The following is a 21,731-nucleotide window of genomic DNA, read 5'->3' as shown; positions in this document are numbered from 1 at the left end:
GACATAAACAGGGTGTAGACGTGCGGACTCACCCCTGCAGCACCTCCTGCTGGTCTGTTCTGGGAATTAGCTCGGTTCCAGCTCCGGAGCGCCCTCTGCAGGCTGGTGATCTGCCTGTCCTCTGGCCCCCCATGTCCCTCCCTGGGCACGATGCCCTTTTACATGGGGTGCTGCCCCCTGGCGGTAACCCCTTTCTCTCAGGGTCTCCCCTCCCTGGGAAACCCCCACCCTCTATCCCCACCTTGCCTCAGTATAGGGCTACTGCCAGTCATTGTCTAGCCCCACACCCTGGGGCAGACTGCAGTATCAGCCTACTCATCACTGGCAAGGTTGGGTTTGGACCTGTTGCCTTGGCCTACCCCTGGGCTGCCCCCTGCAACTCCCTAGTACCCATTGGCCTTCTGCTAGGCCGCAGCGTGAGGCTTTCCAGGCTAGAGCTCCCCAGCTCCTCAGCCTGTCCCCAGCCCTGTTTCACTCAGGTACCCTGTGTCTAGCTCCCTGCAGCCAGGCCCATCTCCCTCTACAAACAGAGAGAGACTATTTGGGCTCCTGGCTCACAGCCTCTTATAGGGGCCAGCTGGGCCTGATTGGGGCATGGCCCAGCTGCAGCCACCTCCCAATCAGCCCATCTTAGTAGCTCCCAGCCACAGCCTTCCCCCAGGGGGGCTGTTTTAAGCCCTTCAGGGCAGGAGCAGGGTAAGCACCCTGCTACACAGGGATACTGCACTTCCCTGTGACAGCTGCATCTGTAGCAGGTTTCAGCTTTCAAACTTCAAGCTCCTTTTGATGCAGCCATGCTTAAAACAAAGAGAGAGCAACAACAAAACCAGAGAAGAAAGCATGGCTAGTTTTTGTTACTCAAAAGAAATGTGGGATTTTTCACATAACTATAATCCCAAGAAATGGTTGAATTTCATCTTTGAACAAAGACTATGCATGGCAAATGTCACCCCAAAGTGACTGATTAGAAAATCGATGAGCATATGAAAATAGCATTTTATCTTGGAAAGTATTTCATGACCTTAACTTAGTGTTCAATACTGGCACAATCTCTGTGATTGTTAGTAACCATCACAGTAATAAAACAGTATTGGTTATAGCCTAGGTTGATGCTCAGCAAGTTTCACTATGCAGATCCCAAATTCAATGCACTTCCATTTCTCCTTTCTTATTCTTGGGATTCTCTCTTGAACAGAAACTGTTAATCATACTAAACTGAAGGCTTTGTGATGCAGTCACATGACTATTAGGAACTATGATGGAAGTTAAATTCCACTTGTGATCTTCCTACAATGGCAGGGTTGCCAGGCCTCCAGGATTGTCCTGGAGTCTCTAGGAATTAAAGATTACTCTTTAATTAAGGATTATATCATGGGATGAAACCTCCAGCAATACTCCCCACCAAAATTGGTAACCCTATGCAATGGTGAACCAATGGTGTGCAATGTACATTTCATTAGCACGTACTAGAGCAGAGGAGCAGCTGAAACATCCTAGCACACATTGGAGCTTGTCCTTATTGTAAATCAGATGAGCCATCTGAGGAATGCACTCTCACTGTAGAAGAGGATGGGAAGGTAGCATATGTGCACTTTTATGTCACATGTATGGTGGAGTGTATGTATATATATGCCACACTATAGCAGCCAGGAGGGCTATAAACTTTTTTTTTTCAAATGAAAGCTGAGATTCTCAGGTAATCACATTACTCCAGGAGCTGAGGCTTCAAGAAAAATATCAAATATTCCAAGACTCATGATGTAATTGTGAGCATTGGTGACACGGGTGAAAGTAGGACAGGAAGAAAATGATGTGTTTTAGTGTGGTATATATGTGGGCAATGAGTACAGACAAGAAGAGCAAGGAGAGGTCAGGTGGTGTGGGTGTAACCAAGGGAAAAAGGAAACAAGGGTAGCTGAACAGAGTGAAGAAGATAGTGTTTGACTGACATTCAAGACTGTGCCAAATCATGGTCTTTTAAAAAAGAAATAAATCATGTGACACTCAACAGCAAAATGGTAGTGTCACTGGATTAGTGAATTTACCCACAGCACCATCTTTCCCTCTCTTACTGTTTAATCAGCATGACAAGCAGAAACGTAATAGGACCCTGTGAACAAATGAAGCTTTAGTATCTGTTTTCTTATTATTATTACAAGGCAAATATTATATTTTAGAATATTCTTTATTTTATAATTATAATCTCTATCCTGATATAGTGAGGTTATGTTTTTGTCTGGCTATACCAGAAGAAAGAAAGGAGACACTTGGTATGGTTAATTAGGCCACAACTTTATTATTAGATCTCTGGGACTACCTGGCAGATTAAAGTGTGCAGTGCAGTTAACTATATGATCGTTTCAATGTCTACCCAGATGCTTCCATTAGCCCCCCACATTCCATCCTGGTTCCCAGCCAAGCCGTTGCTGGAACCTTACCATCCCCCCTCAAATGAGGGTCAAGGTAGGCTATAAAGGAGGGGGGGTTGGATCCCTTCTATACCAATCATAAGCACCTTAAACTCCCCTCCTCCCCACCGCCCATTCCACTCCTTTAACAAATACCTCCTTTAAATCATTTATCAAGCCATTTATCTGGTCATTGTATCCCCTCTGTACCAGATACCTGCATTGGACGTCCGCCCCACACTTACATAATGAGTTGTGACATCATAGTCTTAACTCCCATTCGCTACTCACCCTAACAAAGCCCCCCTGAACCCACTGTTGAGAAGGTGGAGAAGCCTCCAGTCCTCCTTGGCCAATCTGGTGGTAAGAGAGAAATTCCTTCCAGCCCCTCAAGAAAAGAACAACCAGCATAGTGTCCACAGCCGGTACTGACCAAACCTGGTATTTTGCCACTTCCAAGACTGGGACAGTGGGTGGCTGGGGAAAGAAGGGCTTCTCCTGCTGGGCTTGCCCTTTACCAGCTCCCTTCCCTTCTGGTCCCTGGGGATGAGTCAGCATCACCACACTGACCCGCTTTGCTTCTGCAGCAGCATCCATGCTTCTCTATCCTCCCCCATCCTTAAAGCGATATGTATGCCTTCCCCCAGCAAGCTAGATAATACCACCCTTCACCCCCGCTTACGGTGCAGTGTGATCAATCTCCTCAATTCTATCTAAAATTAGCTTTAAATAATCCACTGATAAAATTCAATATTAAATACTTCCATTATGATGTATAATAATTGGTTTATGGTAATAAACTCTTTTGAATATTAATTTGTATTTTACACCAGATCAATTTGATGATAATTATTTTAGGGGGGAAATGATTAGAGCTAGGATTTTGTGTAAAATATACTTTATATTGGTATATCAGTAGACATAATACTATATTACTGGGATGTTTAAATCATGAATAGAAGCCCTAAGATTTTTTTCTCTTTCTTTCTTAGCCTAAATTCAGTTAGTAATCGGAGGAACTGACTTTTCCCGATAAGCTAAACATTTCATTTAACTCTATGCTTACATGCTCTATGCTTACATACTCTATGCTCTAACAAGTTTTTCATTTTCTTGGTATCTTTTTGTGTAATCATGAGGAAATGCTTTTGCTGCAAGTGTCTGCTGTTTATGCTGGTATGTTCTGGGATCCCAGTGGCTGAACGGTTTTTGTAAGTTCTTCGTAAATCTGAACAGTGGGTGATGTCATCCACTTATGAAACTGAACACTCTGTCTGAACAGCTTTGAACTGCAGATTTGATTTTGGACTGTTTCTGTGGAGCTTCAAAAGACGCTCTTCTGTCCAGCTGCAATACTGACTTTTACAGCGTTTGTGCAAGGCTAGTGAGAAAATTGTTTATCTAAGCTTCATTTGATGCCAGTGGGATCTTCAGGGATGTTGTTATATGAAAGACCTGCTAAGTCTGCTCATTCTTGAGCAACAGTTAGGTTGCCAATCCCACACATTTTCTTTAAATTAATTACCCCATCCTACAGAAATAAACAAACAAAAGACCTTAATTAAGATGGTAAATAAATATCCATTGATTTAAACCCACATAATTAGCGTCATTTTTTAAAATTCATGACAGTCTTAGATAAGCTTCCACCAACATCCTTAATTTTGACTCCCACATCCTTGCTCACTGTCCTACCCAGGTGACAGCATAGCTAGGGATGGCATCTTGAGAATTTTTTAAAGTAATTAACTAAGAATGTTTTTGTTTTTAATTAATATCTTTTCTTTCAATTTCATTTTATTTCTCCATGGTACATTTCTTCTTTCTTCTGAAAGAAAGCTAAAACAATTTTCAAATCCTGCCCCCTAATTCCCCTGATGACTTTTTAATTTGCCTGTTCTTCTCCCTCTCTCTCTTAATTGTGTTTCTGGCCCTTCCTTAAAAAGGAGAAAAATAGGGAAAGAAAAATAAGTAACAAGAGAAAGCTAATATGTGTTTAGCATCCCACAAGATGTTTCCCCTGTGGCTAATCAGAGTTATAATACTACTGGGAGTGCTCTTCAGATGCTGTTGGGGTCATCTTACATTACTGTGCTGCTTCCGTTTCTCCCTGAAGTGATGTGCGCTGCATTGGAGCAGACAGCGGAGGCAATGATGTAATGCAACAAGACAAGACAGCTGGGCCTGGAGGTAATGGGAGATCACTCCCTGCAGTATGAACTTTTACAATCAAATAGGTGGACAGCCCTCTTAAAGTTGGGACACTCATGTACATAGGCACCAGTCAGGAGCCCATTGTGGTCTGTGATTCACTCGTTCCTACACAGGCTTGCCCCCAGTGACATGATTAGAAACAACGCTGCAGAATGCTAATGAGAATTTATTACTGAAATATCTATATTGAAATGTACTAGTACAAAATCCATGTTGACCATGGCCTCAGATCCTAGCAGCTGTGGGATGACAGACCAGTTGCATGGAGAGATCCTGTTTGCTCTGATGATTTCACACTTAGCAACAATATTAAGGGCCATATTATGTACTCAGTCGTATGCACAACTTGATGTCATTTGTTGATGATATGATGTAGCCCTAAGTAATTCAGTGTTTATATTCATGTACAATGACTGTACAATGTACTCTGGTCCTCTGGGAATAGTAAGAGGGTTGCATTTGCCACACCGATCTGACGCCTGTATTACTAGGAGCCACACTGGATATATATATATATATACATATATATATATATATATATATATATATTAGGAAAATCCTATAATTTATCCATATATATTTTTATAGTGAATGTGAAATTACCTTTGATAAAGAGTTTGTCCTTGCATTCACATAGGTGCACTTGCCATTGATCCAAAGCTAATGCAAATATCTAGCAATGTGAAGCAGACGAATCTACGATGCAGCCTGATCAATTATTGTGTCTGTACCAAGCTTAGTTTAGCACAAGCTCTTTTCATGATAGGTAGCTAAACAGAAGTTTCTCGTTGACTGGGAGATTGATGACATATGTGATAAAGACCAATAAAAGTTTTTATTACCAACCAAATAAGTCCACTCATTAATATAACGAAACATAAAGCAATATACCGAGAGAGAGGTTTTAGAATTGATAGCATACTCACAGATCCTTAAACCTTATGAAAAACAAAGAGAAAAATTCAGGCAATGGAGCACATCAGAGCAGAGTACCAACCAGTTGGCACTATTTCAGGACCTGATGCACCCAACATTTAGAGAATGAAGTCGTATCTTTTATACCCATCCTTTATGTAACCATACAAATACGGTACATATTTTACCCTTTTATTTATCATCATAAACTTATTCCTGCCCTTATCCTGTGGGGCAGAAATAAATCCTGTCACATTCTGGGTACCCATAATTATACTTCCGATCACTGACCTAAACATTTGTGTCAATCAGTTTCCTAATAAATGATATACAGCAATGCAGTCTAACTGCCTTGTTACTATAGTACAAACGATTTCAAAAGCCCACAAATTAGCCCCCTATTTCAAGTTAACTTTTGCAAGCTTAGGGTGTTACCTGTCCTTCTGGGGTCATTTGTTTATCACATAGAATGTGAAGGCATACTTCTTGAATTGGGATTAAGTCCTCAAGCATACATTAACTAACCTGAAAATCAAGCCTATCACGCCAGGCCTCACACTAATTAAAACAGGCCTTTTTACTATAGCAAAGCCTAACAACCCAATTATTTGTGTTCTCTTACTTGCCCCCAAGCTTGTTTCAATCTAATAAATATTAAACATATCAGTATTATACCTGATAATGTCATTACTAACAATAGGGTGAAATATCAAATTTAGAGATCAAACAGGGCCACAGGTCAACAACCAGAAGTCAATAGATATTCATTCCCAGAGTCAGGCAGTCTCTTAGTTTATAAAGTTTTTCATGTTTTCACAAAAAGTTTCTTTTTTAAAAAATACAATATTTTGGAATTCGCTTCCTTTGAGAGAGAAATCTGGTTTCTTTGATAGTAATGCAGTTCTTGAATGTATATAATGTAGAGTGGTTTTTCAAGTGACTGGCTTTTTGTGTTTTGTTATTCCTATAAATTAAATATCAGAAATGGTACCTAAATATAACATGGTGGTATAAACTAAAATGGGAGATGATTATTTTGCAACATGGAAAAAAATAATTAAAGAAAGAAGAAAACTCTTCCCTCTATAAAATTTGACAAAAAAATTAAATTTTTGAAAACAGAACTTTTGAGGTGTTTTAATCACTTTATGGGACACTGATGTGGGAATAAAGACAAAACACTGCATATTAATTGCAGAGTGTGGCAGAAGATAATGGAAATGTAGGTTTAGATATCTTGTGTCTGATTTATAGTCACAAAAATAACATAATTCAGAATCAAGGCTGAACTTTATTTTGCCCTGTTATGCTCAGCTGTTGCAAAGCATTAAGGCACTGTATGTAAAGTTTCCAGATGTTTGATGACCCAGGTACTGGCTATACATGATATGATGGGTTGAAGATGGAAGTTTAGTATTTTCTGAATTTATTTGTGCAGGTTTAAATTAAATGTTGAGGTGTATTTTTTACTTTTTAAAAATAGTTTATCTACTTTAAATGATAAAGTACTTGTCTGCACCTTTTACCCTTGTCTTTTCCCTTTTTAAAAAAAATCCAAACCTTACAGATAGAGATTTATTTTAGCTTCACAACACTCCAGTGAAATAGACTGGGTGTTTGTGTGTTATCAAAGGTCACAAAGGAAATATGTTGCAGAGTTGGCAATGTAACTCAGGGATCCAGTTGTGCAGCCTTATACAAACTGGATGAAATATTGGCCTTGTTGACGTGAATGAGAAAACTTGTATTAGCTACAGTGAGGTCAGAATTTCACTCTAGTTCACTCTATAACTGAGGAAATAAGTTACAGCAAATAGTTTTATTTCCTCCCATTTATCTATTCAAAAGTATTTTACATTTTTGACAAAAAAATCTCTGGAGTATTCAACAGTCTGTATTTGCTACTCAAACTGTTAGTTGTGTTTAGTCAAGTAAATCAAATGGTTTTATTATTTTTTGTTTATATAAGCACTTTGGTGAAAATGTTTGTTTGTACAAATCTAAAAGTTTAATTCTATGCCAGTGAAATTCAGTCAGATGAAAGTTAGTGGAAAACCACCACATAATGGGCACAGGTGTGGCTCAAGTGAGTTCACTTTTAAATTCAAGTGAATAGTTCTGGAGAGATTTTTGAGTGGATGTATGATCCCAGATGTGCCCGGCTGTCCTGTACCCTGTCCACAAGAACATCCATCAACAATAGTGTCGTTAGTGGGTGATACTGAAAATATATTACTTTTTATTTCTTTTGTGTAAAAACATTTTTGACTATAAACATACATTAACATCATAAAACTATTCTTACATAAAACATGTTCTTGGGGAACTCTTCTCTCTACATATTTGTTGTCACCTTCACCATTATGTAATGTTTGGGGATTTAGGGATGGAGAATGTGTCTTCATTTAAATTCATCAGTAATCTCTCAATTCCTTTCAGTGTAACATTTCAATATAAACTGTGTTTGCTCTGGTGGCAGGTTAAATACAAAGAGCAATTCAATAAGGAAATGAAGAATCACCAGTATAACCCTCTTGGCAGTGCTTCTTTCAAGCAAGCACAGATGGCATCCACCTTGGCGAGTGATGTAAGTGCAGTTGTTCTGTGTTCTACCTCTCAGAATGTACGGTATATTGATATTGGTATCCTCTAAACATCACAATTTTCTTGTGAACCAATTGTGCATCTTATTTGATTTACCAAGAGCAACAGCTCACAATATGTATTGTATCTATATCTGCAGAGCTGGGAAATTGAATTTGGAGTTTAACATGGAAATCAGTTTGAAAGCTGGTTGAAAGTAGAATTCAGAGCCATGGGACCCATTGCACAGTAGTACATATAGGGCACCAGCCAGTTCAACCCCCACTTATGATGAAGCCCTTCTCCTGATAGTGCCTTCAATGCACCCTTCATAGCCTTTTCCTGCCTGCAATCCTCCTCAGGCTGTGACAAATCCCAGCTCCTTGTTTGTGAGGCTCCAAAGATTTTGATGAATTGCTGGATATGCACATGAACCGGGAGATGGAGCCAAAGTGCAGCATTTCAAGAAAGGAGAACAGTTAGGAGATTTCATGTATGTCACTGCCTGCTGCAGTCAGACTCAGATGGGAGAAAGCACATGTACATGTGGTGCTGCAATGCTGACAGAATGTTTAACAATGCTTTCATGTGGTTAATGCCATAAATTGGGGCTGTTCTTAGAGGCAGTAGTATGGTCCTGGATAACTTAGGGGCAGATTGCACATGGCCCCTTTGGTGCTGTGCAAAGAAAGGGAGGTTGCAAGGAATCTTACTTCTCCTTTGTGTGGTTTGGGTAATTGCCAGGCACAATTGTGCAGGGACTGCTCCCTCTTTACTTGTAAAGGCTGCAAGAGTACAGGGCCCCTGTATGCTCTGCCCCAGTCAGTGGAGTAAGATCCATAAAAGAGTAAAAAAAATCATGCCCCTAGCAAACGTTACACTGCTGAAACTTTTAAAGTTTAGACCAAATGTAAGAAAAGGGAGGACGTATTATATCATGAGGATCTTAACCAGGGTTTTCTAATGTGTGTATGGGGAGACTCAGGAGGGGTTGGGTAACTGCATGAAGGACGAATTGGTGTGGGGGGAATATGGTTCTGTTTGTAGTTTAAATGAATTATTACTCAGAGTTCTGTATTAATATGTCTAGTAAGGAATGTATCTGTCAAAAACATTTCATGAATCTTTTTGGTTGTCTGTTTTGTTAGACATACTTGCTGACAGGTATTTTGAAATAAATTACCAAATATAATTGAAACTGGTGTGAATATGTTGTGTTATTTAAACAAATAAAATATGCAGAATTTTAAAATATTGTGCATAGAATTTTTAATTTTTGTTTCAGAATTTTTAATTTTGGGGGGCAGAATTCCCCCAGGAGTAATGTAGGCAGGGTGCCAGGGGGCTTGATTGGTTTCGTTTTCCCAAAGGGGAAACTCAACTTTTAAAAGTTTGGGAAACACAGTTATTGGGCATGTATATGATTTGCCATTTCATCGCATGATTAGGTTCTCTCCCATCTAAGGCTCCACTGATTCTTGTTACTAAAAGCAAACTATATTAAATAAAATACATGTACAAAATACTGCTTGATCGTGGGGTAGCTACTCTATAAAGATTTTTTTTTTGCACACAAGCAATTGATGAAAAATAATCTGACTCAAGGGAAGAAAAGCAAGAATTACCAATGAATAATATAAAGTTAATGATAAATTGTCCAACACTGTAGAACAATAATGTTTAAAGATAAGATTCAAATAAAAATCAATAAGAAGGTATTTCTGATGTATATATCTGCTATAGTTTTGAAAAGTCTTACAAAATCTGTTTTGATTAACTTTACCCATTTTGAAATGTTTGAGTAGTTATCAAAATATTTGCTCACTAGTGGAAAGGAAGCCCTCACTGTATATTGATTTTTTCCAAATAGTAGTAAATGAGCACCACCTAGTGGCCATTGCACATAACTCATGCAAGCACTTTGGTAAGATTTTTCTTTTTTTGTTTTTGTTTTTATAGTGTACAGTATAAATAGAACTTGCTGTATAGTTCACAGGTCTTCACCTTGCTATACTCTGTATTCGGTTTTCAGGTGAAATACAAAAAAGATATGGTGGAAAGTCTACACAATCCAGCTTCACACCTACCAAACTTGCTATATTTAGAGCATGCTTTAAATGCCAGCAAAATGCACAGTAATGTAAGTTGGCTTTTAATTATTACCTTTTAATGTACTTATATAAGGAAAATGTAGCCATTTATTTAAGTATCAGAGGGGTAGCCATGTTAGTGTGGATCTGTAAAAAGCGACAGAGTCCTCTGGCACCTTACAGACTAACAGACATATTGGAGCATAAGCTTTCGTGGGTGAATACCCACTGCGTCAGACGAAAGCTTATGCGCCAATACGTCTGTTAGTCTATAAGGTGCCACAGGACTCTTTGTTGCCATTTATTTAATTTACTGCAGAATGTATCACACGCATGGCATTGTCTTCCTGGTTTTGATCACAATGTATTATTTCTCTCTATATAGCCTTTGAAGGCCTGGTTCCCCTTGCTTCTTATATTTTACTCTAAGTAAGCCTTGAAATCCACCTGTAAAGCCCTACTTCTGGCACAAAATAATCCAGCTATCCAGTTTGAATCTGATTCTTCGCATTACCCTTCTGTGAACTGAAACTCCCCCACAGCTGCTCCTTTTCTAAGTACTCATTCTTTCTTTAGCCCCCTTTTCTTTTGCATCAGTATCTTTCTCCCTTAGCCAAGGTTAAATTCAGAAAGGGAATGCCTATCAATTTGTACAGATCATATCCAAATCTATAGATCTCCAGGATTTAGGCCCTTCTTCACTTTCTGCTCACCAAAGTATTCATCCTTGTTTGGCCTAACTGTAGCTTCCCTCAATTTAATGCATTTAAAATTGATATTTTTTACTAGCTAGTTAAATGAGCACCATCAGTGTGAACTTTGGAACTTCCTTCTTCTACTTATCTCACATAAGACAAGAACCTAGATGCTCAGCTTATCTTCAAATTCCCTAATGTCTATATATCTGCCTACTCTCACCTATAAAACATTTTCATCTGACATGATTTCTACCATTCCTTTGCCCAAACAGTGGTTGGTTCCTACATGATTTTCATCCCTACAACTAGAGACATTTGTGGTCTCCCTAAAAGTTAACTCTCTGGACTATGCTTTGTCCAAAAGCTGGTGGGTAATCTTGGCTGTGATCAGAAACAAGAACATTTCATATCCATCCCATATAGCAGGCTTCATTAGCTATTTGTCAAGTACAAAATATCTTGGGGTTATCTACACTGCTGCACACTCCTTACAGTGGCATGTATAGTACGTACACTACATGGCCCCCTAGCATGGGCAGACATTGCAGTGTAGATAGCGAGGCACTGCTTACGTGAGTAAAGATGCACTTGAATCCTGTGGGGATGTTCACTACATGGCTCTCTACCAGGGCCGGCTCTAGGTTTTTTGCCGCCCCAAGCAAAAAAATTTTTGGCTGCCCCCACCCCAGCCCTGGGCTCCCCACCGCACCCCCTTCTTGCCCCAGCACTGGGCTCTCCACCCCCGACCCACACTCCCCCACCACCCCAGCCCTGGGCTCTTTCCTCCCCCCCCCCCCCGTGCTGCCCCAGCTCTGGGCTCCCTCCTTCCCCACAACAGTGCCCCCCCACCCACACACCCCCTGCCATCACAGCCCTGGGCTCTGTCCCCTCCACCTGCACCCCCTGCCGCCCCAGCCTTGGGTCACTGGTAACTCGCTCCCAGGACGGGTCATTCAGCAGGAATTTTGGATGTGCACACAACATAGACAGGATTGGTTCCCATATGGTTACAGAGCTGCAGTAAAGTGGAACAATTTTCAGCTTGTGTAATTGGAGAATAGCTGCATGCATATTATAAGACTGTCCTCCATAAATGAGGAAAAGTTGAGGTGCCTTTATTATTCTTTTGTTCCGCTCTTTGTTTCTATAGGGAATTTGCCTATGCAATATCACTGTCTTCCTTTTAAACAAATAACACTTAAAAAAAAAAGGCAATGGCTGTTGAAAATAGCAATTCCAGTCCTAAAAACCAGTGGGAAGCATTTCTTGCTCAATGTTATCCTACTTTTCTACAGCAAATTACAGTGGATCAGTATATTTGATTTGGGAGAAATGAAGTAACAGCTGCCCAAATTGAGCTTGAGCACTCCTGAATTTTGAGGTGTTCAAATCTGGAAGGCAGGTGCTAGATTCCCTTTCTGAATATTAGCTAAATCTGGAAAGGAAAAGTCAATGTCTGCTTCCATGGCTCAGAAGTGGAAATCCTCCTACGTGCCTGGTACTGTATCTAATGCTGTTCAGGTCCAGTAGAGCCTCCCCTCCCTTACTTTTCATTTTAAATTCTAGTGGGATCCACATACCTCCCTTGCTAGGCTTCAGATAGAGAGGGGCACTGTCCATTTAGTCCACCCAATTCCTTCTTTGGGGGCTGCAAGGTGAGGTCACACCAGTATCTCTAATCCAGTCTGGGGATGTCTTCTGAAGGGGATATTTGGGCCAAAGCCTTCTACTCCTTGGGCACACTTGTTCCTCATTCACAGTGCCACCCCACTCTAGCAGTGAGCTCTCCATTCACAGCAAGCTGCAGCATGAGGTTTCAGCTACCATACTCCTTCCTCCTCCCTTTCCTGTTGAGAGCAGCCAAGGGAATGCTGGGAAATGTTCTTTCCCTGCTCCAGGGCTGGCTCTATAGGCAGAGAGCTAACCAAGGAATTACTGCTCCCAGGGCCCCCTGTTGGTTCTCAGCTTTCAGGCTGAATCCCTGCTGGCTGCTGCCCTTGCAAATGGGCTGCCCCAAGCACCTGCTTGCTTTGCTGGTGCCTAGAGCTGCCCCTGCTCTCTACATGCCCAAGCAGTGCCCTCCCCATCTGCACAGCTATTTTTAGCAGTGTAGTCTCCTGCAGCCTCCCTGCTGCCAAAGTCTTTCTCCGACTCAAGAAAAGGCTCCAGCAGTGGGGAAAGGCTCTGGCAGCTCCCTGCTGCCAGAGCCTTTCCCTGCAGCAGGAAGCTGCTGGAACATGTCTGTGGCAACAGGGAAAGGCTCTGCCAAGGGGGAGGCTCCACTGACAGAGCCTTTCTCCACTGCCTTCCCCCTGCCAGAGCCTTTCACTGATGCATGTAGCTACATGCACTCTACATGCCACCATCACTGTTGTGCAGTGTAGATGTACTTTTAATCTTCAAAATCCTTCATGGTCTTGATCTTTCCCCTGCCCCCATATCTCTGACTTATTTTTATTTGTTCTCCAACCTTTCTCTATGCTTCTCATATTCCATCTTTTTTGTGTTCCTCCTCCTTCTCTCTCCATAATGAACAGCAGATCTTCTTCTAGTCTGCTTCAATATCTGGAACAGCCTCTCTGCCCCTAATGGTCTCAAGATCTATTTTCTTCTACCCTACCTACAGTATGACATACCGACTGCTGTTAAAAGAGCAGTTACTGAACCTTTTAGTTTCTACATAGTCCACAGTTCTTCCCTGAAATGTGTATTTCTGTTCATCATTATCCTGATGTATCCACACCTATCACCTGTGTGATACATTGTAACGTACACGGTGTTATTGTACTTTATGTTTTGACAATGATTTTCTGCAAATAATTGTTTGTATGAACGGCTCCACAAAAACATATTAACGGTATTTTATTGCAAAAATGTAATTCAAGCTGGTGTTTTGTAAGGATAAGTTATAACATTTAGAGGGAAATCCAGAAATGTGCATATATACACAAATACACAGTTGCAGATTTTGTGAGACAGACGTCACTACATATGAAGCAGCAAAGAATCCTGTGGCACCTTATAGACTAACAGACGTTTTGCAGCATGAGCTTTCGTGGGTGAATACCCACTTCTTCGGATGCAAATACCCACTTGCATCCGAAGAAGTGGGTATTCACCCACGAAAGCTCATGCTGCAAAACGTCTGTTAGTCTATAAGGTGCCACAGGATTCTTTGCTGCTTCTACAGAACCAGACTAACACGGCTACCCCTCTGATACTTGTCACTACATATCTGATTTCAGATGAGAAATGAGATAGAAGGGTCAAGTTCTGCCCTCAGATTCCCTAAATATTTATTGCTTATCATTTGAAATCTAGATTTAAATTTTCACACACAGCCAATCTGAAATTTAGCAGCTTTTATATTAGCTTCATTTGTTCTAATTGTAGAAGGTCTTTGAGGTTTGTAACTGATCAAATACTGAATAGATAGATTTTAGATTATAATAGCTTCATTTTCATACAACATTTTGGGGTGAGTGGAATATTTTCTGTTTATTTTGAAAGAGTTTCTGAAGAATGCAAATTCAAATGTATAAAGTGCTGTGTACATATTTTGAAGGGATAAAATTTACCAAGAGCAAAGAGTGTTCTTCAGTTATGTACTCAATGCTTTATTTTATTTGTACTTACATCACGTAAACATCAATCCACAGATAACATGGACAAGATAATAGATCTAAGATTTCCTATTGTTATTAATACAATTTAATTTCAAATTAACACAGTTATTTGAAACAAGTTGGACAAGTACAGAATTTGTACTTGTCCAGGAGACCAGTTCTGCATCTGGAATTTAGTATAGTAAGAATAATGTATCCTATCTCAATTGCTTTTCTAAATTACTTTTTATTTAATTTTATTACTTGAGGAATGGACTTTAAATATCCAGGTTCTGCACATATATATACATTTGTTACCATAAGAGAATATATGTAAATGTTGTGTGAATTTATAATTATTTTCATTAGGAGGCAAATGGACACCATCAAATATGCTTTCTTGTCCTTTGAGCTTAAATAATATTAATTCTTTATTTTTCACAAGCAAAAATCTTTAATATTTGTATAAATAAGACAGGTGTTTTAAAAAAACTCTTCTGAACTTTCTGGCTGTTTTTTGCCATTGTTTTCATTCCACCACATGTTGTCCCAAAATTGAGTTATTTCTAATTGTTTAAAATTCAGTATGAGAGTTAGGTACTTTATGTTATGGTATTGAACAGTACTTTATGTTATGTTGTTTCTTTTATGTTGCTCTTTAAATTGAAACCAGTCAATTTTATATCTAAAAACATGCTTTGCTATTCTTTGTTTCAGTATGAATACAAGAAACTCTTTGAGAAAAGCAAGGGGCACTATCATTTTGCCCTGGATACAACTGAACAGATGCATCACAAAGAAAATGCTGTGCTCCAAAGTCAGGTATACACAAATTGTAAATAAACCTTATGAAGTGACAAAAACAGCTTCCTTACAGTTACTAAATCATGCACAAATCCCATGACAAATTACAGTGATTTGAGATGCATATAAAGTGACGAGGGTTGCAAGTGGGAGCAGCTGAGTGCCTACATGTTGAATGTTGCAGGAGTGAGGCCTAATGCCACACGTCAACAGGGAAGAAGGTTTTTAAAACTTCTTAAATTCAGACACTGCTGCATTGTTAAAAAAGATCATGAAATTAAAATATCACCCATCTTGAATGTAACATTTTGGTCCTTAACTCCTTCGGTTTCACAGTAGATAAAACCTTCAGTGTCTAGCTTTGTGATGTTTGCCATATCTTTCTCTGATTAGGATGAATAACATAGATGCATGTGACCATACATGAGCCTTGTTGATAAATCTGAGTTGTACTTTTAATTGATGAGAATGAATGAATTTACAAGGCTCATCAAAAGTTCAGGATCCCAAGCCGAAAGATGTCTGCTTCCTTGCTGCACAAGTTATAATCAAAAAGCATATTACAATGTCCTCGGAGTTATGTCCATCAATATTTTTATAACAAGTTTTAGGGCCAAATTCAGGTTGTCTGTACTGCCTAAGCATATACAAGAAAAGAGGGAGACATGGAATAGAATGTAAAACCAACAGCAGGTCTCTTTGAAGCAAAAGGTTAACTCTGGTTTCCTTCCCTTTCCCCTTGTGCAGGTTTCAGGAGAGGGTCTTTAAGAATAGTAGTTGGGGAGCCACAGAAGAAAGTGCCTATAGAAAGTCAGGTCTCCACACCAGGTTCTGAGGAGCTGGCTGAACCCTAGGCTTGCATGAGCTTTTTGGTTATACCAACTTTGGCTTATGGCAATGTGTTTTGATTTATGGTTTTATATATGCTCAAAAGGTTATTTTTGCTGAGTATACAGGATACAGTTCATGTCCCTCATTCCTGCTGTCCTCTAAATCCACTGGTCCTGAGCTCTAGAGCATTGTGGCAAGGGCATATGTTACAGCAGAAAACTTTCCCTGGTTTGGATGCCCCACTACACCCACAGAAAGCTTGGCAAAAACATGCAAGTCAATAGCTCTGAGAGGGGGTTTCGCTAGGACAGAATTGTCTTACTCCATCCCAATCAAACAATCATCACATTTTGTCACCTGCTATAGTTGTGGAGAATATTTATTTATTTTCTTTTCTTAGGTTAAGTACAAAGAGGATTATGAAAAATCAAAAGGCAGGTCAATGATGGAGTTCCTGGATACGCCAATTTATCAAGTTTCAAAAGACGTTCAAAAGATTCAAAGTGAGGTTGGTGCAATACGTGTTTGAGTTGCATAATAGGAAATAAGAAGTAGAAAGGGATCAAAATCTGAACTGTGAATCATGACCCCTTTATCTGTGGGTGGTTTGGATTCTAATTTGCAGATGCAAACCCATGCCTACAATTTAGGTTTCAGGTTGGTTCCATAAGTGGAAGAGACTTATTTTCTGGTTACAGTTTAGATTGAAACAAAATCTTACAGGAACATCTTGTAGGATTTTAATTGAACTTTGAAACCTAGCCTTTGTTTGGTCTTGAAACCCAAACCCTGAACCTAATCCACACCTGAACATCACCTTCCCAGCCTATCTTTAATTATATCCAATGCTGATGGAATTGTTATAACAGCCTTAGAATGCAATCTGCAATATGTGGCGAGCTGGAAATAATGAGAGTAAAACTGGGCAGAGCCTATACTAGGTCAGTGGGACCCTAGGTCTATTGACTTTTTTCTCTCCTTCCTGTCTGAAACAGAAGCCTGAGTCTTTCATCTTTTTCCTTTCTACTCCTCACCTGGATAACCACTTCACTGAATTTCCCTCCTTCTCTGCTCTGTATGTAGTGAGTGTGTGGTTTATCTGTCCGTATATAGAGTGTGGGTGGGAATACTAATGGTCTGTGCTCATACTGGAAAAGTATATGAGGAAAGGTGGGCAGGGTAAGTGTGTTTCTGGTTTATAAATCCAGGGTGGGTAGAAGTAAGGTTGGTGTTTGGACTTCAAATGCAATTTTCCTGGCTTTTCTGTTTTATTCATGTAGTTTTAAAGAAAAATATACTATCTTGATACTTTCTTAACAGATTACTTTGCCCACATACATCTCCTCTGCTCTGTCCTACCTGCTTCCAAAACTCTGCTTACCATTTATCCAAAATGCTGCTGAAAATTCTCTTTCCCCCATTGCTTTGGCCATGTTACTTCCCTAGTCAAATCCTTCACTAGCTTTTACTCTGCATCAGGTTCTTGGTCCTTGTCCTCCTGCACAGTTTCAGTCCTGTTTACCTTTCTGGTCTCATTTGCTCCAACTTCCCTCCTGTCTGGACACCTCTCATTGGTGGCATTCACTCACATTTTTCTTCATACCTTCTTCCATCGTGTCCAGGTGATTATTTCCTGTTCCTTGTTCACCAGTCAAAACCCCCTTACTATAATCCAATTCTTTCTCAAAGTTCATTTCTTCCGTGAGGCCATTCAGTGCTGACCCAACTAGTAATAGATGTATAAATACTCATTGTAGTTAAAAAACCCTCCGACCCTAATACAGTCCACTTAGCTTGACCACTAACTTACAGAGTGTCTTATTTATATTTGAATTTGCAGTTTGTGTCTAATTTAGAATGTACTTCCAGCAATATGTCTGTATATGCATGTGCATATAACAGCATGCATCAGTAACTGTTGGTCTGTTTCAACAGAAAGCATATCGCAAAGATTTTGAAGAAGGGCTTAAAGGAAAGGCATCGCTGGATTTAGACAAGACCCCAGAATTCTTGCATGTACAACATGTCACCAAACTTTTGAAAGGGGTAAAGCAGGGGTTTTTTTTTGTTTCTTTGTTATCCTATAAATGGTAAATAAACAGACTAGCTACAAGCTAATGGGTCATGAACCATTTATGTTAATATTTAGCTAGATAAGAATGTGACTTCATGGATAGAAATCCAGAATCTCAGTGCATCATTGAATTATTAGAACTGCCACCTCCCAACATACTTTAGTTGTGTATTCCACATGATTTTATATCTGAACAATTCAGATTATTGCAACATGTAATTATTATACATATTATATATATATGCTCTCAACAGTATCAATACTTTCTAAAGAATCTTGTATGAACATAAAAATTCTAGCATACCCAAGCCAAGAAACTATATGTTAAATGTAAGCAAGGTTTGAATGAGCTCTCCCCGTGACATCTAGTGATGAGTTGGGGGAAAAGACTTTGGGAGCAGACCCTGTTTGTATAGACATACCTATTCTGCCTAGGTGCCAAGCAGATGGGGTTGCTTTGTCAAAATGATACATTCTGGCTGGCTTTTGGTTACAAATCACTCTAGAATTTGAATGCAGGGGTAATGAAATGCTGTTATAATTATTGTACAAGTAAAGGGCAGCAGACCTGTGCTTAGTGTGCCTTAAACTGAACCTCACTTGCTAAGCAGGGGGTAAGGATGCCATATACCATTGAGGATGAGAGTGGGTGAGAACAGGAGTTTCTGCCTGGTGGTGTGGACTTTGCGTAAAGAGTCCTAGACACCATTTCACCTGCCCCTCTTTAGCGTTTGAAGACAGAGCTGATTAGACTCAATTGAGAGTCCTTGTGTCTGGTTGATGATTCCTGGAGCTGACATCACTACTGAGCAAGTCTGGGGCTACGCCTTAGATACTGTGTAACCCTTCTGCCAGGCCGAGTTGATAGTAGCAAGGGCCGGGTTCAATACATAGGGGTCCCCTCCCAACAATGTAATGCAAAACCAGCTCGAGCCCCCACCCAGTGACCTTGGAAAATCTTACACACACTCCTGGGTGCCTCAAAGAGGCAATACTTCCCCTCTCGCAAGCACAGAGTCTCGGTGTAGCAGAAAATGTTTAATAACATGAGGTAAACGACATCAGCATTAAATTGGGAAAACACCACAACTAGGGTTATAGACCAAACCATGAGCAAAGACCCACCCAGCAAATTGGGCCGTGTCCTTTTCCTTTGGTTCTTGAGTCCACAACCCCAAAATCACCCAAAGTCTCAAAAGTCCAACAACCCAAAAGTCTCTGGCCCTGGTCAGTGCAGCCCCAGAGTTCAAAAGTTTATCTGCAGAGTTTTACCCCCACCCCGAGTGGAAATGGGGGAAAGGGGCATGCGGGGTGTTAAGGGGCACCTTACGTTGTCTGAGGCCAACTGCCCTGCTTCTCCATGGGGTTCTGCTGCAGCCTTCACCACGAGCCGCTCCAGCCGTCCCACGAACTGCTCCGCTCTGCCAACTGCTCCGCTCCACTCCACCAGCCATCCCGTGGGCCGCTCCAACCGTCCCGCAAACTGCTCAGCTCTGCTCCAGTCCACTCGCCGTCCCATGGCCGCTCCAATTGTCCCACAAACTGCTCCGCTCTGCCAGCCACTTAGCAATACCTTCAGGCTCCTCCACTAGTTAACACAGCACTCAGTGATCTCAGCTCTTAGTAATTTTAGCTCTTTAGTGATTTCAGCTTGTAGAAGGGGAGCCCCAGTGCTGGTGCACCATTGGCCCAAAGTGAATTCAGCACAGCAGCCTGTAACTAGACTCTTAATGGAATCAAAATTAGTTTTGCTATTCAACAGTGGAGAGAGGAGGAGGTGCAATTGGTGTTTCAGACCCTCAAAAGGGGCCCACACCACCAGGTACAAATACCTGTCCCCAGCCTCTCTCAATTCACTGGGTTTTGGAACCCATGTCCCTTGTCTAGCGAGTGCTACTTAGTTGATAGTGAGTCCCTCTGTCATAAAACAGTTCCACTGGCCTTGATTCACATAATCAGGGCAACAACACTTTATTCTTCCTGCCGCAATAACAGCGAAACTGGGGATCCCACAGCAGCCAAAGAGACTGTTTGGGCAGCTGTGGGCTCATGCTAGGCAGGGTGGGTGGTGCCTATGCAAACAAGACAGCCCCTGAAGTTCTTTTGCACAACTCGCCACAATTCACCACCAGATGTCAGGTTAGAGCTCATCCTGACTCTGCTTACATCGTGTGGGGACAGTGTTGCAGAGAAAGATTACACAGAAACTGCACTGGCAGTGAGGTTCCCCACTATCTGCTGAAATCACTGAGAGCTGGGTTAAGTGGTGGACCCTCAGAACGTGACATCACAGAGAATGGCAGCCGAGAGATAGTGGTCAGGGATGGAAGAGAGACAGTGGCGGCTGTGAGCCAGTTGCAGAAGGGGGCAGCATCAGAGGCATTGCTTAAGGGTGGGAGGTGAACCCCTGAGAATGCACCCTTGGACTCTGGGTTTTCACTAACCAAGGACAGCCAACTGTGAGTGGGCAGCAGAGGGAGGAAGTGGTGTGTTAAGGCACATCAATTTATTGGACTTTCACACATCAAGGTGAGAAACTGAGGCAAAAGACACTGCCCAATGCACTGTGTGGTGGGTGTTTGCCTATGGTCACATAGATTTGAATTGTGGTTGTGATATTTTCTCAAATTAATATTGGGTCCCTTTACCCTTTTAATACAAGTTTTATTTTGTTGCACACAGACTCAGTGCTTGTGAGTGGGGAAGTATTGCCTCTTAGAGGTGCCATGGGGCAATGTTTAGTTTTCCCAGATTACTGGGTTGGGGGGTCAGGCCAGTTCTATTTTGTATTGTTAAGAGGAACCCCCTAGATATTAAACCCAGCCCTTGTTGTTCCCTACTCCGCCTGACAAAAGGGCTGCCTAAATGCATTCTTTGTGAAGGCTCCAGGTCTCTGGAACTTGCTCCCCCCTATGGTCCGAAATAGCCCAAATCTGGTGAGCTTCTGGGCATGCTACGATAAAAGTCTGTTTCATAGGATTTTGGAAAGGGCTGAAGATACACTTCTCAGAATGATGAAGGAGTGGAAAGGAGTGTTTGGGTAGCTGACAGGCTGGCAGAATTCCCTTTTGAATAATTGTTTTAATGCTGTAGAAGTTCTGCTCCAGTTTTAATTATGCATTAGGGTACCAAGAGCTTTGTATAGCTGTCTTTTTAATATTACTTAAATCAAAATACTTGTTACATCCAACACATATGAAGCAGTTAAATGAAAAAATGAAAATCCATAAAATATAGCTCTGACCATAAATGACATGGTCTACTTTATGCATTTCTTGTGAGAAGTTGCCCAACCATTATCCTTATTTTCCATATCCTTTAATATTTGATTGACTTTCTTCATGTGCCGTTTCTGAAAGATGAATATGAAATAGTAAATTAAATCTTCACTCTCAAATAGAAGATTTCTTCTGATATGTTGTAGAAATAAGGGTTTAGGATACCTCTAAAACGAATTTCTGTGGGGATGCTGTAACATTGTTTTCACTGCTCAAAATTCTCCTACCAAT

General features: G+C 40.7%; 2 protein-coding genes across 2 annotated transcripts in view; both read left to right on the top strand.

The window, feature by feature from the left end:
* The window catches only part of LOC123364040 (nebulette-like), a 113,164-nt gene extending 104,485 nt beyond the window's left edge, over nt 1-8,679 (top strand). Inside the window, exons 8-9 of the mRNA XM_045005757.1 lie at nt 8,017-8,124; nt 8,281-8,679. Of these exons, the coding sequence (XP_044861692.1) occupies nt 8,017-8,124; nt 8,281-8,307 (135 nt within the window). The 3' untranslated portion in view covers nt 8,308-8,679. The remainder of the gene's footprint in view (nt 1-8,016; nt 8,125-8,280) is intronic.
* Nucleotides 1-21,731, top strand: part of LOC123364039 (LIM zinc-binding domain-containing Nebulette) — a 400,792-nt gene that overhangs the window by 313,446 nt on the left and 65,615 nt on the right. The window lies entirely within an intron of this gene.

The sequence above is a fragment of the Mauremys mutica genome, chromosome 2 (assembly GCF_020497125.1).
Source record: "Mauremys mutica isolate MM-2020 ecotype Southern chromosome 2, ASM2049712v1, whole genome shotgun sequence".
In the NCBI taxonomy this organism is placed as follows: domain Eukaryota; kingdom Metazoa; phylum Chordata; order Testudines; family Geoemydidae; genus Mauremys; species Mauremys mutica.
This window is presented reverse-complemented; position numbering and strand designations above follow the sequence as displayed.